This window comes from Kryptolebias marmoratus, linkage group LG3 (assembly GCF_001649575.2).
Source record: "Kryptolebias marmoratus isolate JLee-2015 linkage group LG3, ASM164957v2, whole genome shotgun sequence".
Lineage (NCBI taxonomy): Eukaryota > Metazoa > Chordata > Actinopteri > Cyprinodontiformes > Rivulidae > Kryptolebias > Kryptolebias marmoratus.
Genome location: NC_051432.1, coordinates 12,177,321 through 12,204,286, shown reverse-complemented (window position 1 = coordinate 12,204,286; position 26,966 = coordinate 12,177,321). Strand labels below are relative to the sequence as shown.

At 40.2% G+C, this 26,966-nt stretch overlaps 1 protein-coding gene across 6 annotated transcripts in view; it reads right to left on the bottom strand.

Moving 5' to 3' along the window:
* Positions 1–2,157: 2,157 nt before the first annotated feature.
* npnta (nephronectin a) overlaps positions 2,158–26,966 on the bottom strand; it is a 70,918-nt gene continuing 46,109 nt past the window's right edge. For all 6 annotated transcript variants that reach the window (XM_025006108.2, XM_037974653.1, XM_025006124.2 and 3 more), the window contains 9 exons: positions 26,014–26,133; positions 23,606–23,725; positions 21,364–21,498; positions 19,367–19,489; positions 17,903–18,295; positions 10,182–10,271; positions 9,127–9,225; positions 5,158–5,417; positions 2,158–5,051 (listed from right to left, as the gene is read on the bottom strand). In XM_025006108.2, coding sequence (XP_024861876.1) covers positions 4,941–5,051; positions 5,158–5,417; positions 9,127–9,225; positions 10,182–10,271; positions 17,903–18,295; positions 19,367–19,489; positions 21,364–21,498; positions 23,606–23,725; positions 26,014–26,133 — 1,451 coding nt within the window. In that variant the 3' untranslated portion in view covers positions 2,158–4,940. The remainder of the gene's footprint in view (positions 5,052–5,157; positions 5,418–9,126; positions 9,226–10,181; positions 10,272–17,902; positions 18,296–19,366; positions 19,490–21,363; positions 21,499–23,605; positions 23,726–26,013; positions 26,134–26,966) is intronic.

Here is a 26,966-nt window from a genome sequence, read left to right as displayed (position 1 = left end):
AAATATCCCAATAATAGATAATTTCAACACCCAAAATAAATTAAAAAAAAAAAAATTCCACAACCAAGATTGTTACTAGACATAAAGCCATCCTGGGGCACAGAGCAAGACAAAAAGCCCAATTCCCATAGATATTTTGTAAGTACCCCCATACATACACTGTATTTACCCCCATAAATACTCTGTAACTCCCCTGTAAGTACCTCCATATATATCCTGTGAATACCCTGAAATTACCCTATTAAATATCTGTAATTGCTCTGTATGTACCCTGTGATTACCTTGTATGTACTCCTGTAAGTGTCTGCAATTACCCTGTAAGTTCCCCTATATGTACCTTGTAAATGCCCAATAATTGAGCTTTGTGTACCCATTAGTACCCTATAAGTACCCCGTATTTACCTTGTAAGGTCAGTGTATGTACTCCCCTAATCTTACAATAAAATGTAGCTATTTATAAATTCTTTTTATATTTGTATCTAAATCAACAAAATGTTTTAACAGACAGGAACAACATGTAAAGCTTTTTTTTTGGTCAAACACACCAAAGTGTCTGGTATAAAGAGCATGAAAACTTTACATCCAATTAGCTAATGAAAACAGATAATGTATAGTCAGACTTTAAATGTCAGCAAAGGCTAAATGTTGAATTTTTTAAAGTGAGACTGCCCCACACTGCGAGCAGACTGATTGTTTGCCTCACTGTTAATGATAATGGTTCAGTTGCACTGAGATTTGAATGACATTAAAGCACAACTGAGTCCTCTTATTGACATTTAGTTATGTGACCAGAACTACCGAAAGGTCTTATAGATTACTGATGAAAAAAAACTCATGTATGGAGTTCTGATTATGTAGTTGGTCAGAGTGGTTCATGTATAGATTCTTTACAAAACACCACAACATAAAACCTTGGATCAGAAATTTTAATGTTTGAATTTATCGTTGCTCTTAGTGGCTGCAAGAAGGTGAAAATGAAGGATTTCGACATTAATGGCTGAGTAAAAACACCAATTTCACACAGATTACTTCAGCCATTCTATGAAACATTAATGCTTTAATTTGCGCTTTGAGTTTTCTGCAAATGAAATTTTTCATCTCTACAAGGATCACTCTCTTTGAAGGGTAAAGGAGTGTCCCCTCAGTGGAGAACTACTTCGATTTTCAGTTTCTAACACATAAAAGAAGGACATCTTTTCTAAACTTAGATATTGCCAACATTTTTTGTACTTATATATATATACATATATATATATATATATATATATATATATATATATATATATATATATATATATATATATATATTATACAGAGATAGTGATACAGTTCTCCAAGAACAAGATGTGTGACTGGTGTAAAATCTTTCTCTTATTATTTTTAGACATATTTGTCTCAATCCCAGAGATTTCTGCTCAGTATTCCTGTATGAGAATTTTTTTAAAAAATCAACGAAGTCTTTCTGTCTCTCTTATAATTTCATCCAAGACATTCCTTTTATTCTTTCTTTGTTTTTACAGAACGTAATCCTAAAATGAAAGTAGGATTCATTAAAGGAATGCACATTGCCCAATGCCATGTATACCAAAGTTTTAAATAAATAGCTCATGCAGTCTACTAATTTTCAGAGTATGTGTTGGGGTCGACACTCAGCTACTACCACACCACATTTCAGGTCATTATTTGTAAAAATGACTGAATTACAGCCATTTGTGAATTTGCTAGGGGCAACTAGCTATAACAGCCATTTTTAATTAGGCTAAAAGTTAATCAGTTGTGGATGTATGCCTATCAATCACCCATTGTCATCAAAATGTGTCCAGTGGCTCTGTATTTTCCTAAAATACAGACAGTGTTGACTTCAATAGTTAACGTCAAAGTTTTAAACAAAAGGTCGTGTGTGGTCTGTTACTGCTTGGGTTATGTGTTGGAGATGACTCTCACCTGCTACCAAATCAAATTAATTATGACAATCATCTTCAATTAGGTTGACTCCAAAGATTCACCAGTTGTAGAGATATGTACATCTATTGATTGCTTTGAGTTTCATTAAAATCTGTCCTGTGGTTCATGAGATATTTTGCTAACAAACAGAACCTGCGACCTTCTTGCTGTGAGGCTACATCGCTAACAAGCATACCACCGTGGAGCCCTATATCATATCAGCAAAACATATTTTATTTACATACCGGTATGAGTAAATGCGAATCTTGTGCATGTCTCTATGCAAACAGTACAGATAAATGTGCCTTTCACTGCCACAGCAAACAATACACAAATTATGTGCTTTGCGAGAAAGAGAAAGAGCATTAGTCCACACGAACACACACATTTTGTGCACTTTCAACATAGCTTTTCACTACACAAGGTTTCCATCTGCTCTGTAATTAAATGTTCAAACACCAACCACTAAAAAGCCAATTAAAATTTGTGTCTGAATTTACATAACATAAAAATCACACAGCATATGGTGTCGTATAGAGTATGTACGCACAACTACATTTACAGTTATACCATTCAGCTTATAAAGTTCTCGGTATTGTTGTCCATAACAAATGCACTTAATTATAACAAAGCACAATAAAAAGGAACAGTTGATTTTTGAGTCTTAGAAATGTTTAACTTATTTTGAATTTTTTTTCTCACCACACTTCAAGTATCTGAAGGGAGTTAATCCAACTTTAGGGAAAGTGTAGAGAAGGATGGAGGAGGAGACTTTTGAAATGCTTTGGAGACAAAAAGAAAACCTGAGCTGTTTAAGACCAAACTCAGCAAGTAACCCCAAACTCTAAGGTGTTTTTTTTTTTAACTGAGCTTTTGCATTGGCCTTCAAACACACAGGTCTTAAAGTTATTGAAAGTAAACCTTTTGGAAATCTCCTTCTAGGTTGACGGTTTTTAAAGTCCTTTGGTTGTATGTATTTGCAGGCGGGGGAAAAAAAAATTACTTTTGGGTTGGTAAATGTGCGTGTGAGTGCCTTTATCTTTATTGTACATAGGATATTTGGTACCATAGGTGACGGAACATATTATATTTAAAAGTACAACTTGACATAAAGCACAGATAAGAAAAAAAGGGGGAAGGTGCCTGTTAGTTAGCATGACTTCAATAAGTTATCGGATGAGCAGGTTTGGTTAAAACAGTGCCACGTGAATGGGATTGTTTGGTATATCTTATTTCATTTTGGAAAATTTTTTAAGTAAAAGAAAAACAAACCCACCAGTGTTGACGTAGAGCTTAGAGGCCTGTACTACGAAGCAGGATAAGCTTGGCGAGGTAACTCTGGGTTTAGATCTGGATTTTCAACATCATGAAGCTGGTTCATTCCTAACTTTCTGTCACCATAGTAACAAATGCTGGAAATCTAACACAGTCACGAGCAAGTTGACTTTGATAACGTGTAAAAAATGTAAAAGCACTGCCTCAGTCAGTCAGCGCTCTTAGTCAGTCAGTTTGACGCTGTCCCAGTTTTGATGCATTTCACTGTAACATTAGAAATATCTCACCAATAATGATGCTTACAGAGACTAAAACAGAGGCTGGGTATGCTAAAGTTTGTTCCTATTGGCTGTTGATAACTGAGAACTAACCTTTGTTATTCTTTCTTATCAAATACTTCTGAGCTATTAAAAAAAAATGCTTTTTGACCACAACAAACGAAAGTGTAAAAGTGCATTATACTCACCAAACTGCACTGCTTAGAGAGTGTTTGATCCTTTTCACATTCAGAGCAATCTTAATAAATGTTTTTTTTTTTTAAAGAAGACTAATCAGTTAAAACAGACTAATCAAAATAACAAGTCAACTAAAACACTTTCTGTAACATTTTACTAACTACTAATTCGACTGATTTTATTTAGTCTTTGTTGGGTTTTTTTTTAAGGACATTCAAAACGGTCTGGAGTTTAACTGAAAGAATAAGGCTGAAACTTTCTGTCATGCAGGCAGGACCTGCAACACAACAATTTAATAAAATGTACACTAATAAAAATCAAACACTCCCAAATCTTTTGATAAGCTTATTATGGCCTTTTAGGTTTCCATGGTTTTTAGTATTTTTCTTTTCTGGTCCATGAGTTATGATAAATCACTTGCTGCCAACTTCACCTGTTTGACAGGAACATGCACATATCCAGATCTGGAGAACCTGGTTTGACTTTCTGAGCTAATAACCTGTTTTGTAGGATTGTTAAGCTTGATCTTTGTTGTTAGGATAGATTGAGTCCCATCTTCTAAAGAAATCCTGGGTATGTTGAAACTGCTTCGGATCACAGGCCTCTGATGTCAGATTACAGCAACAAAAGCAGATCTTATCGAGCTCATTGCTTTAAACTCTTGGTCTACATCCAACTTAACAAAGCATGTGGTAAACCCAAATTCTGACAAATACAGTTTATCCAAAACATACAAATGTGTTTCTAAAGCTCAAATAAACAATTTGCCCATTTTTATTTATTGTTTTTCCTAACCAAATTATTCCCTGCCACATGTTTCACCCTAAAGCAAATCAAAAGCCGCAGTGTCTGTTTAAAGCAAAAAAAGGTAAGGAAAAACACGAAGGAGCAGAGCTGAATCCAGAAAGAAATGAGTCAAGGGGGACCTCTCAGCGGTGTGGCTTAAGGCTGTCAGGTCTGCGGGAGGTGGAGGACGTTTCCACGATGAATCGATACATGCAGGTTTTTAAACTATCAAGACTGTTGGGTGAAAGGACTGCGACGGCCCGTGGGATTAGGTTCATCTCTTTTTGTTCATGGACACTGGAGTAGGAGAAATTCACTCTTCTGCAGACGCATTATTTGTGGGGTACCATTCGGGGGAGAGTCAAGAGCGATGAAAGGAGGACGAGTGAGGGTCCGGGCAGAGTAAAGAGTTGTCACAACAGAGTCAGTTCTCTTCAGGAGGTTTCCTCTTGTGTTTCCTGCCCCTCTTGGTTTTTTTAATCAGAGTCTCCTCAGATTGTGTTCCTCTGTGCAGGAGCCTTTTCTTAGGGTCATGTCGTCCACGGCCATCTCTCCACTTCTGCCTCGCCCACGCTCCCCCTTCAGGATCACCTGAGGAACAGCGAGACGTTAATACTTCCACTGCTTAATGATGAAAGAGAAATGATAGTATTTGTTGTGGTTTTTGAAACAACAACACATTACAATTTCTACTTACACTTTCCAGGCCTGTCCCCCACAACGTGATCTGGGTGTGCCTCCAGCCGTTACCACCCGTCCGGCCCCACACTGCAGGACTGTACTGCTTCCCCTTCTTCACAAACACTTGAAGCATTCCCACGTGGTGGCCTGCCAGCTTGTGCCGGAATGACAGGCACAGATTGCCATCATTCCAGGGCGGGGTGAGCGGGAGGACGAGCCGGGCCCCTCGTCCAGTCCTCTTGTTTCCCGTCTCCGGAATTGTAAGATACCGCCCACCTGTGGAGACAAATTCATGAAAACACACACTCACATAACTTTGTCACATCAAACAGTGACATCTGATGGTGATGAATGGCCTCTTAAAAAATGTAGCACAAAAAAAAATTGCTATGACTTATGAGTCATATTTTCTTCTTTTTTCTTTTTGCAGAACAACCCCTCTCCATCCCCCACCACACACACACACACACACGGTACATATCCCCCCAAAGCCTCCATAAAAAGGGGTAGTAGTGTGGTAGTGGCTGAGAGTCATCCCCAACACGTACTCTGAGTACCAGCAAACCTCTGCTTTAAACTTTTGCATGAACCTTTGGAGTCAACCCAGTTTGTTTGTTAGCAAATATATCTCATGAACCACAGGACAGATGTCATTGAAACTCTCAGAAAGAAATTTTTAGATGTCCACTGAAGTCAACCTAATTCAAGATGGGCGCCACAATTGATCAATTTATACAAAAATGGCTATAAATCTGTTAATTTTGCAGATATTGAGCCAACATTTGACACAGCAGTAGCTGAGACTCATAGCCAATACATATTCCAAAGGCTACACAAGACTTAATTAAAACTTTGGCATGCAAGGAAGTAATGCAAGTTTTAAATTTTATTCTGTTTTGTTCCTTGATTTAATATTTCTTACCCTGAAACCTTTGTATCTTTTAACAATGTAGTCTTCTTTTGCATCAAACTTGAAACATTTTGTATCAGTGTATTCAAAGGGATGGGCACTGTTCAAAAAAAAAAAAAATCACCTGATCAAAATTTCTCATCTTTAGATTTTCTTGCCTTTGTTTCACTGCTTTACATCATGTGCTGACAAATATTCTACACTGTGGTGAGCCTGTTATCCCGTTGCCAGGGCAAACAGAGATTCATTTCATTAATTTATGCATTAGTGATCGGAGAGGTATAGGTTTAAAATTTAATGTGAAAGAGCTCCTGGGGACAGCTTGATTAATGCTGATGTGCGTATTTTGCTTATCTGGCAGAGCCATTTATGGCTGTGTTAATTACTGAGGCTGCGTTAAGAATGGGTGAGCCGCAGGGGCTTTTTGCATAAATTATGAGCTCCCGCCAAGTCTGAGCCATTCCTTTAAAGGACGTGTTTGCCTGTGGCGGTCTATCAAAAAGATGTTAAGTGATAAACAGCACCAACTACTCGCTTCACAACACCCAAACAATGCATGCATGGTTAGACACATTATTGAAATGCCTCTGATTCAACATAAACAAGCTGCTGCCAGTTGAAGAGCTGCCTTTAAGAGATTATTGTTCACAGTCAGCACTAAGCTATAATGTAATAGTAATTATTTTACAGAAAAAATAAAAGTTTTAGGGAAAAAAAAAACCTTAATTGTATTATTGAGAGAGAGAGAGAGAGAGAGAGAGAGAGAGAGAGAGACAGAGACAGAGACAGAGACAGAGAAAGAGAGAGAGAGAGAGAGAGAAAACTTGCCATAAAAGCCAATGTAGTTACTGTTCCTTCAACGGAGCCAGGGCACGGGACTAATAATACTTCTTGTGCCTTTTCAACATAATTTACTGTGTCTTCTCCTTGTTGGAAGCCAAAAAAAACGGGTGTCGGATTCCCATTTAATGAAGCCCCAGGTTCCACTGATGAGACAAGTAATCCACTTCTCATTTGAACTCCTTTGTTGAGCAAAGCACTAATCAAAGAACAACAAATGACTGCCTTTCAAGTGACACTCATTTTGACCTGTAACTGAGGGGAACAAAACAGATTTTCTTTCCTGTAAGTTTGCAAGTGTGCGCATGTTAATAATAATTTTAAAAAAACAATAAAACCCCCCAGACATTTTAATTACAGGTAGGCTGCCTGATTAATTAGGCCAATATTTGCCATTAATAATCTGCCGCTGACCATCTTGGAGCCTGCTTAGCTGATTACCAAGCAGGGACATCTGTGGGCAAACAAAAAAAAGTGTTGCTGCTGCAGAGAAAACAGAAAATGTGTAAAACATTTGTGTCAAACAGCCACAGGCAGACTCTAGAGCTGTTTTTCAGACCTCATGACCCACTTTCCTGCATGTTTTAGATGTTTCCCTGCTCCAACACACCTTATTACAATCGATGGCTGATTAACAGGCTTCTGCTGAACTGATGACCTGCTGGGGAGATAATTCAGTCATTTGGCTCAGGTGTGTTGGAGCAGGGAAACCGTCTAAAACATGCAGGGCATAGGATTCCAAGGACCAGGGCTGAAAACTGAAAACTTTTCACCTTCTGATCGAAAAAATAACAGCAGCAAAGACTTGCAACCCCATCTATTCCTGGTTGAAGTGTACACATATTGCAAATAAGTCTAAAAAGAGTAAGAGAACAAACAGCCTAAAAGTAGTACCTCCCAGGGGTGGGACTGTTGGAGACAAGTTGGTAACTCAAAATCATGAGGAAAGTTTTCTGTTGCGGTTTCACTGAATTCTGAGGGTTTGTGACCAAGTGACCAAAGAGCTGTGCGGCTGCATTTTGAGTGTTTTTTTGTGTGCACGGTTTGGGAAACTGTATTCTTGGCCATGCACAATATTTTGTTGCCCACCTCCACCCAGATCATACCCAATTTGGCTCGCTTTGTACACATAGTGGCAGCTGCCCCCTTATTTGTGGTTTAATCTACTTTAGTAGCCTTCAGAAGTGAAGATTTGGACCAGTTTTAAAATCCATATTTATTATTGGCATGGCTTTTAGACCTGGACTTTTGGTGCTGTAGCCTCTTGTGTTTTCTGTCATAGGACAGCTCCCTCGCAGGTGTCAAAATACATCTATAGTGCTCTAGAATTTAAGGAATCTAAACTGAGAAGGGTTTGAGCTGGCCGCAACCACTCTGCAACTATTTTGAGAGCGAGTTTGTCACTCAAATGTTCAAAACTCAAGCAACAAGACTCTCTAAGCCTTTGCACATAAGGAAATTGAGAACCCCTGCAAACGTTTCAAGACATTTTGGCCGATCACCAACTAGTTGCCAGCAGTCACAGCCCAGTGAGATGCTGGCTGAAGTATTTTCATCAACATTATCACTGCTGTTTTTCATATTTTAAAATCAATTCTTGCAATAGTGTGCTATTGGCAAATAGCACATGACCTGCAGAGGGGTCCTGACCCCAACTTTGAGAACCACTGCTCAGGAGGACGATCAGCAGCAGCACTTTAATAAAAACGACATACCTATGAGTTAGAAGCCTAAGAATTACATATTTATTTTTCTGAGTCATTTATATTTAACTGCCAAATATTAAATGTTATTTTTAGAAGAAAAAAGGGAGCTAACACTTAAGTACTTTGGAACTAGATTCATCCTGAGTCTGCAATCAACTTTGAGGTTAATTAGCAAGTTTCTTAAGTGTTGTTTGATAAATGTTTATTATTGTCGCCCGCTGCCAAAAGACAAGAGCAGAGTGAAAATGTTTTCATTGCTGTCTGTGTGTCTGTTTTTTAGCAAATAGCTCAAAAACTACTGAACGAATTCTAATTAAACTTACAGGAAGTAGTTACAGGATATGCATCAATAACAGATGCAATTAGGTTACATTTTTGTCATATTAAATAAACAAACAAAAAAATCAGCAGCCCTGACTTTTAGGATTACTCTTTTAGAAGACACCATATTGGTCGACTTCTAATATTTAAAACCCCTTTATTTAACGAATTATATAACTGGGGATAACCGACTTTGCTGTCTAGTTACCTGCTGGATCAGGTGTTGTCTCCCAGTGCAGGTCTCCATCTTTGTCCCGAATCCAACCACACAGACCGTCATCAAAGGAGCAGCTCAGATAGCCCGACCCTGAACAGAGCAACAGGCTATTTTAGAGGAAGTGGTGGGTTCACACATACAAACAGGTCTTTTAATGTCAACAGGAGGAAATCTTGTGCTCCCTCTGATGAAAATAGAGTCATTTTTTATAATTCGCGAGGATATTTGACACTTTCAAGGAAAAAAATCAAATGCAATGGAGTTGATTGGCTGTGAATGTGCACTTTTCTGAGCCTGTTTCCTGTTGCACCCATCATGCTAAAAATATGTTATTGTTTCAAGCTTTGAGTCACAATATTAAGTGACTGACATTTTCTTCCCTAATGGAGATGCTGAGACAATATCAGTGAGTCAGTCCAATAAAGTATGCTTTGCTGTACAAATAGCTCCAAAGATAAAAATAACATCAATCATTTAGTCTCTTAAACAGGGTTTCCAGAGAAAGATAAGTCACTTTTTATTCGTTTTTTTTTTGAGCAACACAAAAGGCCTCCTCTCTTGATAGAGTATATAAAAGGACGCACGCTGAATAAAAACAAACACAAAAACAAGTCATTAGGCCATTTAATCGGTTTGTTTTTTTTCCTCCTCTGGCATTAATAAATCATACTGAGTGAACATGACACGGAATCCTTTTTTCTTCACAAAGCTTGTTATTATTGAGGGGAATTCTGCATCAAGTCCTGCATTAAGTAGATGTGCTGTGCAGAAAACTGACGTGCTTCAAATCAATTAATCATTTGAGCAATCAGGCGGGAGGAATGTGAGAGGCAGACGTCTGACGGTGCTTTTCTGGGCTGAGAGCCGCAGTTTAAACTGATGCGTCCGAGGTACAACACGTCGCCTCGTGGTGAGACTCTTCATCAAAACACGTTTGATCGCACCTTCACCTCCGTAACGGCTCTGCGGGAGGTGACCGTCAGTTCGTCCATCGCTCATGTGATTAGTCTGTCGTCTTTTGGCAACTGCGTCTGTCACATGTTTACCTGGGTCGTCCTTGATGTCCTCCGCCGTGTTGCCGAGCTCAATGTCAAAGTCGGCGTCGAGGACCGTGTTGTGGCCGTGATTCCGAGGGACTAGGGAGAGAGAGAGAGAAAGATATGGGTTTAGATAAAGGATTAACCAAGGTATTATATTTGCTCATTGCTATCTGCTTGGAGCTGTTGCACGGCTTTGTTTCATTGCTCAACAAAAGGACTTCACGGGGATGAATCAATGTCACGGTTTAGCTCCTGCATGCCCCGGATTAGGAACACGAGGTCGCAGAACACGGAGGAGCTGAAAAACCCCGTGAGAACGGCTGAGGTCAAACGTAAGTCATGACAAAAGGAAAGGGCGACGGTTCATCTGATGCAACGTCTGGGCAAAGGTTGCAGCCAGTACATCAGTACATGCGCATACTGTAAGGCGTGCAGCCAGACAAAAAAAGAACCGCTGTCCCTCTCCAGAGGGGTCACACAGCACAAATGCTAAGGGCCAAGCTGTGTTATTAAAGGTCAGCTTTTATTTATTCATTTATATCCTTTTTGGTGCTTTAACACCAGAAAAAAAGGCAATCCAGGCTGGTTTTCACTGGTTTATGCACGTTTCTCATCAAGAAAAATTTAAAACTTTGATAGAATGTCACTGGAGCCAAAATAACACGCTTGTCAGTGAAACTGCGTTTAGCATTTTTGCGCTAACTTTCTGTTCTGAGTGAACTGTAAGCTACTTCAAATGTCAACCCTCAGGCTTTTCCAACGCCGGTCCCTTCCCAGCACTCATCCTCATCCTCACACCGGGTCGGGACCACCTGGCAGAGTGCTGCAGTCTTTCAGTCGGGGGAATCTGAGAGCAGGAAAGGTCACGCACACACCAGGCTCTCCAGCAATTCTTGGCATCCGAGTCCTCTCTGTTTGTGTGCGTCTGTGTTCGTGCGCCTCCATCTAGATCCAGACCCCCCACCCACCCTGTCAACGCATTGTGTCGCCTTCTTTCAACAACATGAGACTGTTGAAATTTCCTACAATAAAAACATGTTGTTTTTAAAAAAATCAATATAACTACATTTTCTCTGCTGTCAGGTTTATTTTATTTTACAGTTACAGTCATCTTATAAAATGTTTTTAAGAAACACTAAAATCCTTGAACAGCTCAAACACGTTTTAAGCAACAGCAGCCTGGATGACAGAAAATTACTGCAGGCTTTTTTATTAGGAGCCTTGATTGGACTTTATCTGATCAGTTTTATTTTTGTTGTGCAAAAACATCTAAAACAGTCAGAACTGCATCCAGAATAAGAGCAAATGGGGGAAACAAAATGTAAAAAACATGACAAAACCAGGTTTTGAATTACCACATAACATTTTACCTCAATATCTGTAAAAAAAAAACAAAAAACAAGTTTTTTGTTTGCTAATGTCAATTAGCCATAGTGGCCATCTTGAATTGGATCCAATAAATGCCTCAGTTGTAGATACACATCCAGTGGTTAGTTTCATTGAAATCTGTGCACTGATTCATGAGATATTTTGCTAACAGACAGGCAGAGTTGACTTTAATAAAACAAGATTTATCAAGAGGTCAGAAGGTTGTCCAGAGAAAGTGAAATTTGGCCCTGAAAACAAAAATACACCCATTACATTCACAGTCCTGCATTAATTTTAAATGCATCAAAACCTCGGCACATAAAACATAAAATCTCTGCACAAGCCACTCCATGTAAATCTGTCCCTTCTGGCAAAGAAGACACTGAATAATGATGAATTTCTAAATGCTAAATGTTGCTTCATTTTGAAACGTTCCAAATGTTTTATTCTATTTATTCTAAGTCAGTAAAAGTTGCTAGAAAAGGAATTTGCTATGTTCTGCCAAAAATGTGGAGCAAACAATTTCAGCATGTGTATCCAACTTTAGATGAAACATTGTGTCCCCACACGACAGCTTTAATGGAGCTTTTAAAAAAAAAACAGCTCTGCTTTTAGCCTAATGTAGTTTTATTTTTTGTAGAAACTCCACAAGGTGTTGAGAAGGTTTTAATTGTCTCACAGGATTGTGGGTTTTCTTATCCTGCAGGGAGCGTGTAGCCTTTTAAAAAGGAACTCCACTTGGGAAATATCCTTGTTTGTTTTCCTGCTGACTTGATGAGAGCCGTGATACTAATTCTGTGCCTCTGCCTCAAAAAACTGGAGCAGGAGGAGGAAGAACGAGGAGAAGGTGTTAGTTGGGAGGGGAGATGCAAAAAAAGGGGAAGCCATGCAGATACGAAGGCAAAGTGAGAACTTCAAAATATATTAAAAGCCTCAGATTCCTTTAAGGAATGCATGTTGCTCGCCTCCCTTCGTGCCAAAGCTTTGAACTGAGATCATCTTGTGCTGAAAAGGGACGGAGATACAGCCGCTTTAGTCAAACCCTGATCTCATGAGATGTTTTAGCGCTCAGAGGTACAGCATGTGGATTTTAGATCAATAGCTGGAGCTATGTTTGTGTTCACTAATGTTGATTAGCTGTGGTGGCCATCTTAAACTGGGGTGACTCTGAGTTAATCGGCTGTAGATGTACATCCTGTGATTGCGTTCTGAGAGTTTTATTAAAATCCATCCAGTGGTTCATGAGATATTTTGATAACAGAAAGACAGAGTTTACACCGAGACCTATTGGCAATGTTTTAGGTAAAAAAAAAAATCCCACAATGTATAGAGCTCAAAGCATGTGTTGGGGATGAGTCTCAGCTACTACCACACCAAATCTTACCTCAATATCTGTAAAGTCAACTGAGTTCTAGCCGTTTTTGTGTTTCATAAGGTTAATTAGTGGTGGCAGCCATCTTAAATTGGGTCAACTTCAATATTTAATAGGCTGTAGATGAACATCCAATGATTGGTTTTTGAGAGTTTTATTAAAATCCATCAAATTTTTCATGAGACGTTTTGCTAACAGACGCAGCACTCTGTGATATCCGTCCCTCCCTCTTCATCTCTTTCTTCTTCAAACCATCTTCAGGAAGCTCTGCTTTCCAGAGCCGCAGACTGTTAGACTGATTTCTCCCTGAAGCGGCGCAGGCAGGTGTTAATGCAATCTCCTCTCCGGTGTCGTTTTTTTTTTTTTTCTAATTATGAGTTGCCATCTGGCAGGCTGAGGAGGAATCACAGTGTCTAACCCCTCATTTTTACATGAGCTGCTCCGTCTCATCAGGCAAGTTGCAACTGGGATGAGTTTAAGGGAGTCTGGTTAAAAAAAAACAAACCAAGTCTATCACAGACGGCCATTCACGCTAACACCTAAGGCCAGTTTTCTGTCGCCAGTTCACCTGACATGCATGGTTTCGGATTGTGGGAGAAAACAACAGTGCCTGGATAAACCTCATATGTGCATAGGGAGACTCAACATAAACAAACAACAGGGTTCAAATCCAGGAATTTTTTGCTGCGAGGCAACAGTGCTAACCTCCTGCTCCACCTGCTCCAACGCAGACTGCAGTGAACTGTGAATTTGTTGCATTTTCTTTGACTTTAGAATGAAGTAAATGTGTGAATTTACAGCTCCAGATTATAGATTATCAATAGCTAAACACACTGTATGACTCATATATGGTCTGTGCCCTCTCCCTGTCCTCACACACACACGCGCGTGCACACACACTTAAATCTAATCCCTCTCAGGGAGAGAGCTGCTGCATCTGTGTACTGAATGTTGTACAATTCATGCTGCTGTGGGGTTTTCTTAAGCTGTGGTAGTTTTTAAATACTAAGAGAAATTTTTAAAGCTTTATTTTTTTTTAAACTTTTTTCATATTAGTTTACTGGGGTGGCACAGTGGCATAGTGCTCACCTGGGTTTACTCCGGGTACTCCGGTTTCCTCCCACCGACCAAAAACATGCATGTTAGGTTAATTGATAACTCCTTAAATTGTCCCTAGGTGTGAGTGAGAGTGTGAATGGTTGTTTGTCTCTATGTGTCCCTGTGATGGACTTGCGACCTGTCCAGGGTGTCCCCTGCCTTTCGCACAGTGACTGCTGGGGATAAACACCAGCTGGCCACGACCTGGATTAGAGAAGCAGGTAAAGAAAATGGATGGATGGATATTAGTTTACTGACTGCATTGACAGAAGCAGGTGAGAAACACTTGTTTCAGCCTGTGCATTGTGTAAATGCCATGCAAAACGACAAGAAAGACTCTTAATCTTGATCAGTTTTTTTATTTTATTTTAGTTTGTTCAATTCATTTTACTTTTTGCATTCAACCATAACTTTACTGAAGAAGCAGGAAACTCTACATTTGACGCAGCGTCAGAGAATGGATTGGTGCTCTCGCCTACAAAAGCCCGGTGCTCATTGATGCTTTTTATTGCAGCAGCACGCGTGTAGGCATCTCATTTGTCACCAAAAGGTAGAGTTACCCCGTCAATGCCGAAATGCAGAGTTTTTACCTTCTGTGCTCAAAAAAAAAATCTTTCCAGTGAATTCTGTTTTAAACAGATTAATTTCAGATGGAGTGTGTCACGCGTTTCCATGGATTATCTCATAAAGAAACTATTCCCTTTTTTTTGCAAAGGTCAATGTACTTAACACTGTTAGAAAGCGGCGGAGGATAATCGCTGTGATTATCTTCTATTGTAAAGCAGAGCAATTTAACTCTAACAACTTGTCATTATTTGAAATCCATCTTCCATCCTATTTTGATCAAGAATGTCAAACTAAAACAAAGAAAGATGGTGCTACACTTTTAATGAAATTAGTATTCGTTCTTCGTGCATGGCGTGGAGCACGGTGCGGCGTGGGGATCAGCAGGAGTTGGACTTGTTAAGTGAAGCCAAAAACATAATTAACTCAGGAGCAGAAACTCTCCTTTTAACCGTGCTGATAGTGGCGCTCGTTTAACAGTAGCTGAGACAAATTCAGCACAGATACTGTAAGCCAGCCTTTTCCAAACTTTGACTCACAAAATAACTGCGGCCTGAGACGTGCGACCCAAAATATCTTTGGTTGAAGTATTCAAACATTCGCTAACAGGCCAAATAAACAAGCGCGTAAAGGCCCAGTCATGCTCAACGACAAATACACAAAGCATTTTAGTATGTTCCCAGAGAACCTGCGGATGCACACCCAAACGCAGCAAACGGAGCAGTCCCTACAGAAATTGCGGAGGTGGCGTTGCGCAACAACTTTCTGGTTAACGTGGTTCATCGTGGTCTCCTCCACCACTGTCGCAAGGTTTTTCTCTTTTCTAAAACTGACCTAACTCGGAAGTGAACTCTGAACTCTGCACTGGCCTCTAGTGGATGTGTTGTCTGACAACCATGCCAGTCTAAAACACGCATGGGGACTACGAGGGCAATGATGTTTGAAACGGACGTACCTATTTACCTCCATTTAGTGTCTCAGAAACCATTACACTGTTTCTACCCTTACACAAGTCTACTTCTCGTCTCCTGAAACAAATAAAGCAGAAATATCTTACTACTTGTCATTTTTAAACTTTATTTAATTGTTGCAAATCCTTTCAAGACTCCAAAGTTTGTGCTTTGTGACCCACAGTGGGATCCCGTCCCTAACTTTGGAAACCACTGTTTTAACTGGTACACACTGCTTGGCTTCTTTGCCTTTAGTGCCCACATCTACAGCTCATTGACTAATTGAAGATGATCTACCGTAGCCAACTCAGAAATGGCTAATTTACAAATACTAAGCTAAAGTTTGATGTGGTAGTAGCTACATCCTCCTCAACACATACTCCAAGCGCTAACAGTGTGTATTTCATTTACAAGGTCTGACCAAAATATACTGTATTTAAAACAATTGCCACTTTTGAAGAGTTCCGATGTTTATCTTATCGGTTACTCTTTTTGTCCTCCCACTCTTGATGCTGTCCTCGATTAATCTGTGTGTTATTCACTTTGACCTTCCTGTTTTAGTTTGTAGTTGTTAGAACCATCCACCACGTTTATCCACATTATTAAATTGCCGTTTCATAATCTGCCCCATTGTTCAAAACCCACGGCTCTCTTGTTGGATCCATGTTTTCTGTCAAACAGTCATCTGCAACAGCTTGTTAAGGTCTGCAAACACTCTCCTTTTGCAGCGCGCTCATTTGCATATTTTGATTTGTGAAAGCATTTGTTTCAGAAATGCAAATGACAATATTTAACTCCCTTCTCATTCAGGAGTGTTCGTTTTTGTTCTCTACTTGTTCGAGACAAAAAGGTCAAAATTGTGTCTAATTTATGAGGCTCGTTTTGCAAAAACAAAATGTTCAGCTCTGACATGAAAAGAAGTCTTGTGTCATATTTGTGAATCTTGACTTTAAGTACCTAAATCAGCAGAATGAGCATTCTTAGAAAACAGTAATTCTTTTACCTTTTTTTCCCAGGGATTATGCTATTAAAGCAGGTTTGTGTTTAGCTGGCTGTGTTTGGTTAATAAGTTTTGTACATATGACTGACTGACAACTTCACAGATAAGTTACAGCCTTGTATCGCTGCCGAGAGATAAAAATATGACATTACACAGCACCTTTCAGGTAAACAAAACTCTGTAGTGTGACATTAACAGTACCTGTTCAAAGGCTTTCACCCAAAACTAAATGAAAAGTTGTCAAAAAGCAACAAAAAAAAGTCCAAAAGTTAGTTTCAAAAACCCCCTTGTTCCATTAGAGGCTTTTATGTTGGTATATTTACAGTAAAAGCGTACATTTGAAATGCATGAGTAGCTGAGGCCTGAACTTTACTGGGTCTGGATGAAAAATGTGTTCTTGGATAGGAGTAATGAGATCGATCCTGCGAGTGTCACTCAGCTTTTATGACGCCTCACCTCAGCGCTTTCTTTTTTTGTTGTTCTCACAGCCTGCAGCTTTACAGGTTCTGTTCAGTGCTACAGTTCGGCTCGGCTTTGTTTTTCAGACACGCAGCAGCTGTTCTGTAAACAGCCGGTGTGCTCTACCTGCCCTGCACCAGGAGATAAAATACAGCTGAGGAACACAGAGGAGCCGGAAGAGGCTTATACCAAGAGCCTGATACTTTCCTTTTGTCAACCTTAAATCCAACTCTTGGAACACTGCAGCCTAAAAGACACAAAATTATTTGTAGAAAGGAGACGGTTTGCCAACGTTACCAAGACAATATGTTAATTTTGTGTTTGTAAATAGAGCCGCTTTCAAATTCTTTCAGAGACCAATCCTTGCATGGGTAAAAAGTTAAGAAAATATTCATGTTGATCAGCCACGCAAACTGTTATTGCCTGCTGCCATGGAAGGTGGATGATCGTGTTATCGCATGTGTCTGAGAGTGTTTAATTGTCTGTATGTTTGTTAGCAAAATATCTCACGAACCAATGATTTGAATGAGAAATTAATCACTGGATGCACATCTACAACTGAATCATTTTTGAAGTTGACGCAATTCAAGCTACCCGCCACAGCTAACTGACCTTAGCGAGCACAAAAATCGCCTTAACTCTGTCAGTTTTACAGATATTGAGCCACGGTTTGGTTTGGTAGTAGTTGAGATCACAGAAGACTTTTGATTAAACCTTTGGCATGCAGAGCAGCAGGTGGTATGCATTCATTCGAGGAATGCTACGTTTTCCATTTAATTATGCTTGTCTTTAAAGGTTAAGTACATGACAGATAAATTGTGTTTAAAATGAAAGACCGTGAGGCATGAAGCTGGCTTTTGTATGCAGAATTTCAATCAGCTGTTTGTGAAAAGAAAATCAGAGTTTCAGTTCTTACTGTGCACGTCTCCTCTCTGTTTGGTGACCTCCCTCTGGATGGTGTTGTCTACCGTTGTGACCGGCGGCGGCGGTGGTGGCAGCGGGGGTCGTCTGGTGGGAGCCGCTGGCTTTGGTGGGATGTACGGTTTGTGCGTGGGCTTCCTCGTTGGGATGAAAGGCCTGCGAGTTGGAACGGCTGGCTTGCGTGGAGGCGGGGTGACCCTCCTGGGAGGCAGAGGAGCTTTGGTCGTGGTTGTGGCAGGTAATTTGGGGACCGTGAAGATGGGTGGTTTTGGAGTCACCGCCGGGCGGGTTGTGGGGATCCTCCTGTGATCCAAGTCTGGGATGTGGTTGTGATGATTCGGAGGCAGTTTGCCGGGTCTCGGAGGGTCAATAACCACCTTTGGAATGGCTGGGATCATAAGAGAATGCAGATGAAGCACTGAAATATGAGCACTTAGGAGTTAATGAGGTGCAGAATTGCAGACTAACTGCAGTGATTAGCCTGACTTTCGCAGAGGAGGGCTTTATTTCACCAACTGAGACTTCTCCAGATATCTATTACCTAAATGTTAGCATCCTGCAATCTCACTGAAACACAACCTGACACATGCAAAAGATCAGATACATTCACAGTAAGGCCTGGATCCCAGACTTCAAGTTTGATTAATTCTGCTCATGTGGCCATCCTGATCAGTAAATATTTGTTTGCTAGCCACAGTTCCTGCACCATCAAGCTTTTTGTGCTCAGACTGCTGAACACTGATGAATCTAAAGGATTTCTCCCCTTTCTTTGTTCCTCTACTCTTTGTTTTGCGTCTCAAGCAGACACAGGACTTGTGGGTGGGGGGTTTCTGGTGGAAAAGACTAAGTGAGGAATTAGCGTGGATAAACGTAAGCAGTTTGAACTCAGTTATTCCCCTCCTTAGGTTGCAGGCCACTTTGATACGTGACCCACAAATGGAATATCGTAACTCGACTCTTGGAGCAAATGCTTCCCCCTCGTCGCACCCTTTGGTGGGGCGACGGGCGGGGAGCATTTCTAAGCGGCGTCCTCTTTCCTCTGTGGACTGAGATATATGTTTAAAATGATTAAAGAAAAATAGAGAAACCAAATCACATTTTTTCTCAGGCTAATTATCATTATGCCAGTCAAACTACGTAAATTTTTTTCCCATTTTTTTGATGAGTTCTCCTTTTGGCTGATTAGAAAGTCCGCGTGGCAAAACTGGGCTCACTCTGGGCTCATGCGATAAGGGAGGCAGGGTGATTTCAGCCCCTGACTGACATCCGTTACAAAGAAAGGAATTTCAGAACCAGCACAATTCTTGGAAAGCTATTCCTCCCCTCCTTCTTGCTTGCCTGACGTTTCGAAAAAAAAAAAAAAATCAGGCAAAGAAAACAAAAACAAGAGGCCCCCGCCGCCACTCCTCTTGGCAAAAAGTGAGCATCGGGGCCAACAATTTGGTTCCCAGGGCCTTACGTTTACAGTCGTGTCCCATCCCCCTGTAGCCGTCTTTGCATTTGCACTTGTATGAGCCTGGCGTGTTGTAGCAGGTGGCGAAGCTGCTGCAGTGGCTCAGGCCTAAAGAGCACTCATCCACGTCTGAAAGATAATAGAGACAGAAAAACATTCAGCTACAGGGAGCAAGAGGGGAAAAACTTCAGACATAACAGCGGAATATCAAAGGCTAATTGCTTCATGTGTGCTCGAAGAAAAGCTCAGATTTTTGTCTAACAGAAAAAAACCCAAAAAGAAGCACTTCAGTGAATAATGGGGATCTTTTTTCATGAATGAAAAAAAATGGGGGCAAAAATATCCTGAGAATCTGACAAAGCAAAGCCGTTTAAGCATTCTTCAAACACTTTAACTGCGAAGGCTAAGTCTTTTCATACAGGCCGCGCTTAAAGAATAAATAAAAACTGGAGATGAAAAGGGCAAATTACAGAAGTCAACTTGTAGAGAAAACCAACTGTATTTTAGTTTCAGTGCATATTTTTCTCATATTAAACTGTCAGAACTAAAAAAAAAAAACAAGCAGTTTCAATGACGTCTTTTAGATTTGAACTACTTTAGCATTACATAACACCATTAACTACACAAAGGATTTTCATTTGACTCTTTTTTTAATTCATTTTCTAACATTAAAATGCCTTGGTTTACATGTTGTTGAATGTTGGTCATTTTATTCATTGGTTTGGTTTCAATGAATAACTTCAACCAAACATTTTTTATATATATGATTTAAAACAGTTCTATTGTCTATTCATTTTGAAAGTACAGTTTTTGCTTTACGATAAAAAAATATATAACGGTTTAATATGACATCTAAGACACTAATTTTTTTCAACTATTAGTAATCAAAAGAACTGTTTTTTCCACCTTTTTTCATAGAATTCTTAGAGTAAAATGCCAAGATCTTACTTTTGTTGGATTAGAGCTGTCAATATCAAACTAATTAAAATGACTTCATGTCCAGAGTTGTTAGTTGTTGCTTTGCTCTGAGACTTTTCAGCTGCGCTGCAAATAATAAAACCATTTGAGCACGGCAGGATAGAAAGTTGTTTCCAGAAGTAGTTTAAGTAGTAGCCGATCTGCGACAGGAGAGCGTTGTAGAGTGATGCATTTTGGAGTGAAATGTCCCTCTCAACAATAAAACCAACATATGTAACGTTCTGAATCAAACGTTTTAAAAAGTTAAAAACATGTCAAACATGGAGTAACAGTCCATGAAATGGTCACATGGCTCTGTGTGTATGTTTACGGACAGATTTGCAGGATGCTTCAGGAGGAGATTCACTTCCATTTAGCCAAAGTTTACACACAGCTATTAAAGTATCTGAAAGAGTCTTGCTTTTACATTTGCATCACAGAGAACAAAGCTCAGCTGTGATGAACTCTTCACGCTGATTTAGAGTGAAAAAAAAAACAAAACATTAAAAAAACAAGAATGATGACTAAAAGCTTTGTGTTGTCAAAGGACAAGCTGTTGGACTCAGCTTCAGGTTATCCTGACATTCAGCGCACATCTGAGTCTTCAGCTCCTTTCCACAAAAAACAAAAAAACCCAACAAAAAATACAGAAGCCTGTAACCAGTAGCTACAAGCATCCTGTCCACTCATCTTAGGATTTATGGAAAGAAAATAATCTCTGGCATATATTAAAGATAAAAAAATGATCAGTTGGGCATTTTTCTTTTGTCTTTTCCTCACACTGGTACTTGGGCATAAGCTTGTTGGTGAGTTTTGCAAGAAACAAGTGGGGAAAAGAAGGCTTAGAACCACAGACTTAATATGTTCTACTTCTGTCACTGGTTGGTACTATTAAATAAAAACAAAGCAAATTTTGAGGATGGTTCTTTATAATATAGAAGAACCCAAAGGCATCCCTTTAATGCCAATGTACATGTTATTGCAGGCTAAATATCAAAGCCTATAGGTGACCTTCATTTGTTTAATCAGAGTCAGTGTGACGGTACCTATGCACTGGTATTTTCCGTTGATGTATTGCAGGTCAAAGCCTTCGTGGCATTTGCAGATGTAGCTGCCAAAGGTGTTGATGCATTTCCTGAACCTGGGGCAGACGGCGATCCCTGCCGCACACTCGTCCACATCTGCAGGACAGCAAAGGAAAGAAGATTTGAAAAGAATTCCCACGAATCACTGACCCATCCTCGCAGAAAACGTGTTCAAAAGCACACAATAAGCCGTGGTCATGAAAAAGAAAAAAATAATTAAATATAAAAACAGGTAATTTATACTAAACAAACATTATTATTCACAGTAGAGGTCTGTTCCACCTCATCTAGTTAACATTTATTTATGAACAAAGCCTCCTCCTCTGCGTTCGCAGAGCACTGCTTTCAATCTTGTTTCATATTTGAAGACTTGTTCCAAGTGGCTCTGTTGCTCACCTTAGCAGGAACGTGGGCATTAATATTTAGACACAGAGAACCTGAGTGCATTTGCCTAAAAATGACTCACTTATTTGGTGCCCAACTCGTCCGAGACACTGCTGTAACACAAAGACTGCTGTTTACAAGGAGGCTGAAAACATTCTGCTGGATCAATATTGTTCCTCATCAGTGAAAAACAATAACCCCAAACTGTCCTAGTGGACTTTTTCTTTTTGGCTGGAGCTGCAATACGCTTTAACTGCTACTGTGAAATATTTCATTTTAAATAATACATACATACACATGCACCTTGAATGGGAATACAGATAAAGAATCTTATCTGCAGAAGTTTTACAAGATAAAAGTCATGGACTTTTTTTTAGACAGAAGCAAATTGTTACATGAATAGCAGCTAAATTAATTTCCCAACAATAAACGTCTCCTGTCATGAGCCAAACTAAATCATTTCCCCACAACGCCAAAGCCTTAGTAAACATTACTTCTTGTGTTCCTCTATTTTTAGTACTGTACAGCTACGAAGAAGGCAACAAGTTTCTGAAATAGTCCAAAACACATCCCTCTTTAGGGATTCCTGTTTTTTTTCTCTCTCTTGTGATAAAGTATTTGACCATTTAATACAGATTGGTTCTGCAACAAACATCATAGCTGATTATTAACATTTAAAGGAGAAATGTTTTCTAAATAAATCACTTACATTATGAATTACTAAGAATAAATTATTTAGTAATGAATGGATAAGACATGTCTAAATTAAAATACAATAAGAGTCTTTTTTTGGCTGTTCCGGCTTCAGGGGTCCCAGTGAGTCATCCCCCTCCATCTAACTCTGTCTTCTGCGTCCTCTGTCCTCACTCTAACTACCCCCATGTCCTCTCTAACTGCATCCATATATCTCCTCTTTGGCCTTCCTCTTTTTGTCTTTTTCCCTGCAGCTGCATCTTGAACAACCTTCTACCAAAAATACAATAAGAGTAAGGTTTCGATTTGCAATTTGGGTACTTATTTACTACCTTGCTGGGATCTTTATTTGCCGCAATAAAAACACTAAAAATAAAATATAATAAATGCAATATCATTCTGCCTTAAATAACGTATTTTTGCTTTAGACCTCTGCAAAGTCCGAGGCTCTCTAAAGCTCTCTGAAGCTCATCTGCATCTCAAAGGAAAACATTTCTTCAAATTGTCATCGCACCTGTGGAGGGGAAACCTTTCCAGTCCCTCCTTTGTCCTTCTTCATGATTGATGTCCACCCAGTTTTTAGAAACCCGCCCCCCTCCATTTGCTACCTGGAAGTTAAATGGGCTGATAAGAGAAACAGGCCGGACCGGAGCAGCCTGTGCTTAAACCTGACACAGGTTAACTGCCGCCGCTGCCCCCCATCTTTTTTCTGCGACCCGTCTAAGCAGCAGAACCACAGAATTCTGGTAATGAACAGAGGACAGAGCGGGGCTCCTTCCCAGCTCATTTTTTACTGTAAAACGTAAATAAAATAATACTGAACGTTATCTGGTGAGAATCAAGCATATATTTATGGAATCCTTGACCAGAGCAACAAACATGAAGCATGAAATACTTTGCTTCCTAACAAGATCTGTTTCAGTTCCCAAACTGCATTTTTATTAGGATTTTTTCTTTTTTTTTTTTTTGTTGTTTACATTTTCTAAAGCAGTTGCTCCTCATTATCACTCATCCAACCTACAAGCTGAGAAGAAGCCATGTTGTTGTACATCAGTTGCTTGTAGATGGGAGTGGTAACACGCAGCTCAGCTTTCATGCCCGAGGATATATTAAGACAGGGACGCACCCACACAGGTTCTTCCATCTGGAGCCAGCTGTAACCCCGGCGACGGACACTGACATCGGACCTCTCCTTTCAGCACCTCGCAGCCGTACTGGCAGTTGGCCGCAGCACAAGTGCGAGCATCTGATGGAGGGGGGAAAAAAACAAAAACAAAAAAAACACCCACATAATAACTCATGCATGTGCCACGAGGGAGTTTATTCTGCTCTCACCCACACTTTTTCCCTCCCCTCACATCTACACACATACTCTTTATCCTCCAGCCAATTTGTAGGAGCCAGGCCACTTCGCCTGCCTTTTCGGATATTAGCCAACTTGACCCCAAGGCGCCGCCGACAGAACAGCGCACACACTGCCATTATTAGATTCCTCTGCTGTGCACTTGCTTTGTGCTCACACCTTTCGCTCGAGCAGTCCTCCTTCCACCTCTCTGACCCCTTCCTCCACCCAGAGACTGATAATCCATCGATGGTGGCTGTGTGCTACGCTGCTGCTGTTGAGTCGTGCTGGGAAGATCAAGATCCTCCAAAATAATAACATAATGGAACAGATTTTGTTCAGCATTCTCTAGATAAATTCCAGACCCTAAAAAGGAAATTAAAAGCAGGACTCCTGCTGCTGCAGCTCTTTTCAGCTGCTTCAGGCTCCCCGGAGTACAGTTTGATGACAGAGGCAGTCTGGGCTGATTAAATGCCACAGTGATCCATTGATCAAAGCCGTAGCAAGGGAGAGAAAAGAGGAGCGGCAAGGTGTTTAACACTATCATTACAAAAACAACACCAGGAATAATTCTAGATCGCCTCGAGTGGTGTGCGCAGATCAGACTTTAAAAAGGGGAAGAATTCATTTTCTAACGCTACAAAAAAAAAAAAAAGAAAAGCTAATTAAAACAAGGTAGAGGGACTCACTTCATCCTCAAGTGGAAATGAGTGTAGAAAACAGTGATCAGGTGGGAAACTGAATTTACAGGGAGACGTGCACAGACAGCAGCTCACATTATATGGAATTACCTCAGGGCGTCTAATAAAAACTGCACACTCACTCGAGGGTCAAATGGTTTCTTTCAGATTTTTCATTTTAGCCTTGGAAGTGCTCTTCACAGGGGTCTTTCATGCAGCAGATCTACTATAATGAAGCAGATCAACATGGGGCTTTAATCAAAACAGTCTATCAAAAGATTGCAAGGCAGCTGTCAGAGGTTCTCGCAGGAGAGAAAACGCACTAAATGACAAGAGGGCAAAATGTCATCAATGTTTTCTTCTGAAATGTCTCCATTTATACTTAAGACAGTCTAAATGTTTTGAAGTAAGGCTTCTACAACCCCAGTTTCATCTTAAATGTTGTTGAAAATGCAAAAAATGACACAATGCAATGCTTTGCAAATCTCCTGAACTAAAATTTTAGTCACAATGGAACATAGTTTAAACGCTGGATATGTTTACTGAGAAATTGTAACGTTTTAAAGAAAAAAATAAGATGTTTGAATTTGATGGCAGCCACATGTTTAAAATAAGACTGGGACAGAGGCAACAAAAGGCTGTAAAAGTAAGTGGTACAAAAAAAAGAAACGGCTGGAAGAGCGTTTTGCAAAAAATGAGGTTAATTGGAAACGGGTCAGTAACAGGACTGGGTATAAAAAGGGCATTTTAGAGAGGCTGAATCTCTCAGAAGTAAAGAGGGGCAGAGGTTCACCAGTCTGCAAAAAGCTGCATCCAAAAATAGTGCAGCAATTTCAAGATAATGTTCCTCAACAAGAAAATGGGAAGACTTTGAATATCCCGTCATCTACAGATCATAATATCATCTAAATATTTCAAGAATCTGTAGAAATCTCTGATTTTAAGGGACAAGACTGAAGGTCAGTACTGGATGCCTGTCAGCTTCAGGCCCTCGACAGGCTTGATTCTGTTATGGACATGGACTTGCAGCACTTTGGTCTTGGCTTTGCTCCAACTAGCTGTTAGCTCATCAATCTGGCCAGAATTCAGCTCCATTTCAAAAGATCTGAGCTAATACTTTAAACCTCAGGTGTCAAACTCCGTTCCTCGGGGGCCGCTCTCCTGCATGTTTTAGACGTGTTCTTGCTTTAAAACACCTGATTTAAATGGATGACTTGTGGACATGCTTTTGGAGAACTTGATGATTTGGTGAGGAGGTAATTAAACCATTTGAATCAGGTGTGTTGGAGCAGGAAAAACCTAAAACTTCCAGGACAGTGGTTCTTGAGACCTGAAGTTTGACACCCCTGCTACTAACGATGAACATCTCACAGTATCACATGCACGTTTCCAAAGCAGAGGAGAGAAAAACAAAAAAGGGAGAAAATAGATCTTTTACACTTCCGACAATAATTCAAACAGCGTGAACAATCACACTGCTGAGTCTTGTGCGAGTGCGTTTGTGAGACTTACTTCCACACGTCCCGTCAGGCATCAGCATGTAGCCATTAAGGCAGTAGCACTTGTAACTCCCATAAGTGTTCATGCACCTGTGTTTACAGGGCCTCGGCTTCAGCCCGCACTCATTCAGGTCTGCAGACAGAGAGAGACAATGTGAGAAGGACAGGAGGACGCAGACAGAGGGCCCCCGCTCGTTTACAGGGGTGAAATTAGTCAGGGCAGGGAACAAAGGTGATGAGGTCAGCGATGTCAAGCCTAACCAGGGCATTTATGTGTGTGGGTTAAACGAGTCAGTTTGTCCGTCTACATGTGCGTTGATGAGTGGGCTTTAGAGGCATCTTAGAGGAGGCAAAGTGTTGCCGTGTTCAAACAGGCCCCGAACACCTCACTTTGATGATTTACCGGGAAGCCGGTGTCAGCTGTCAACCCTCCCGCCTCCTCCATTTTACTTTCTGACTCAATGGGACTTCACCATCAACAACTCTCCAGAGGTCTTTTTTTTTTTTTTTTTCTTTCCGCACACATACAAGTGAAAATTTCTCCTCAACAATCCATGAAAATCAGATTAGGAACGCTGCTGTCTAAGCTCACAGCAGGCGGGGAATCATTGGATTTAAAAAGAAATGCTCTGAGTAGAACACCTGTCAAACACTTATGCTAATTCTAGCCGGTACATTTACCTCAGAGCAGACTTTTTGACAAATCAAACACAAGTGCAGCTAAAAACATTATTAATCTCTACTTTTTATTTATATTTTCAGAGCCAGAGTGCCCATGTTGTGCATATTGCTGGTGTAGATTCTCAGTCATCCAGGCCATGGTAAATTCAAAAAAAAGTTAAAAAACAAAAACAACTGGACTTCTATTCTGTAGCTGAAGACGTTTCGCTTCTCATCCGAGGAGCTTTCTCAATTCAGAAATAGAGAGTGTGGAGTTGAGCTTTTAAAGCTGAGATGTGATGTAAG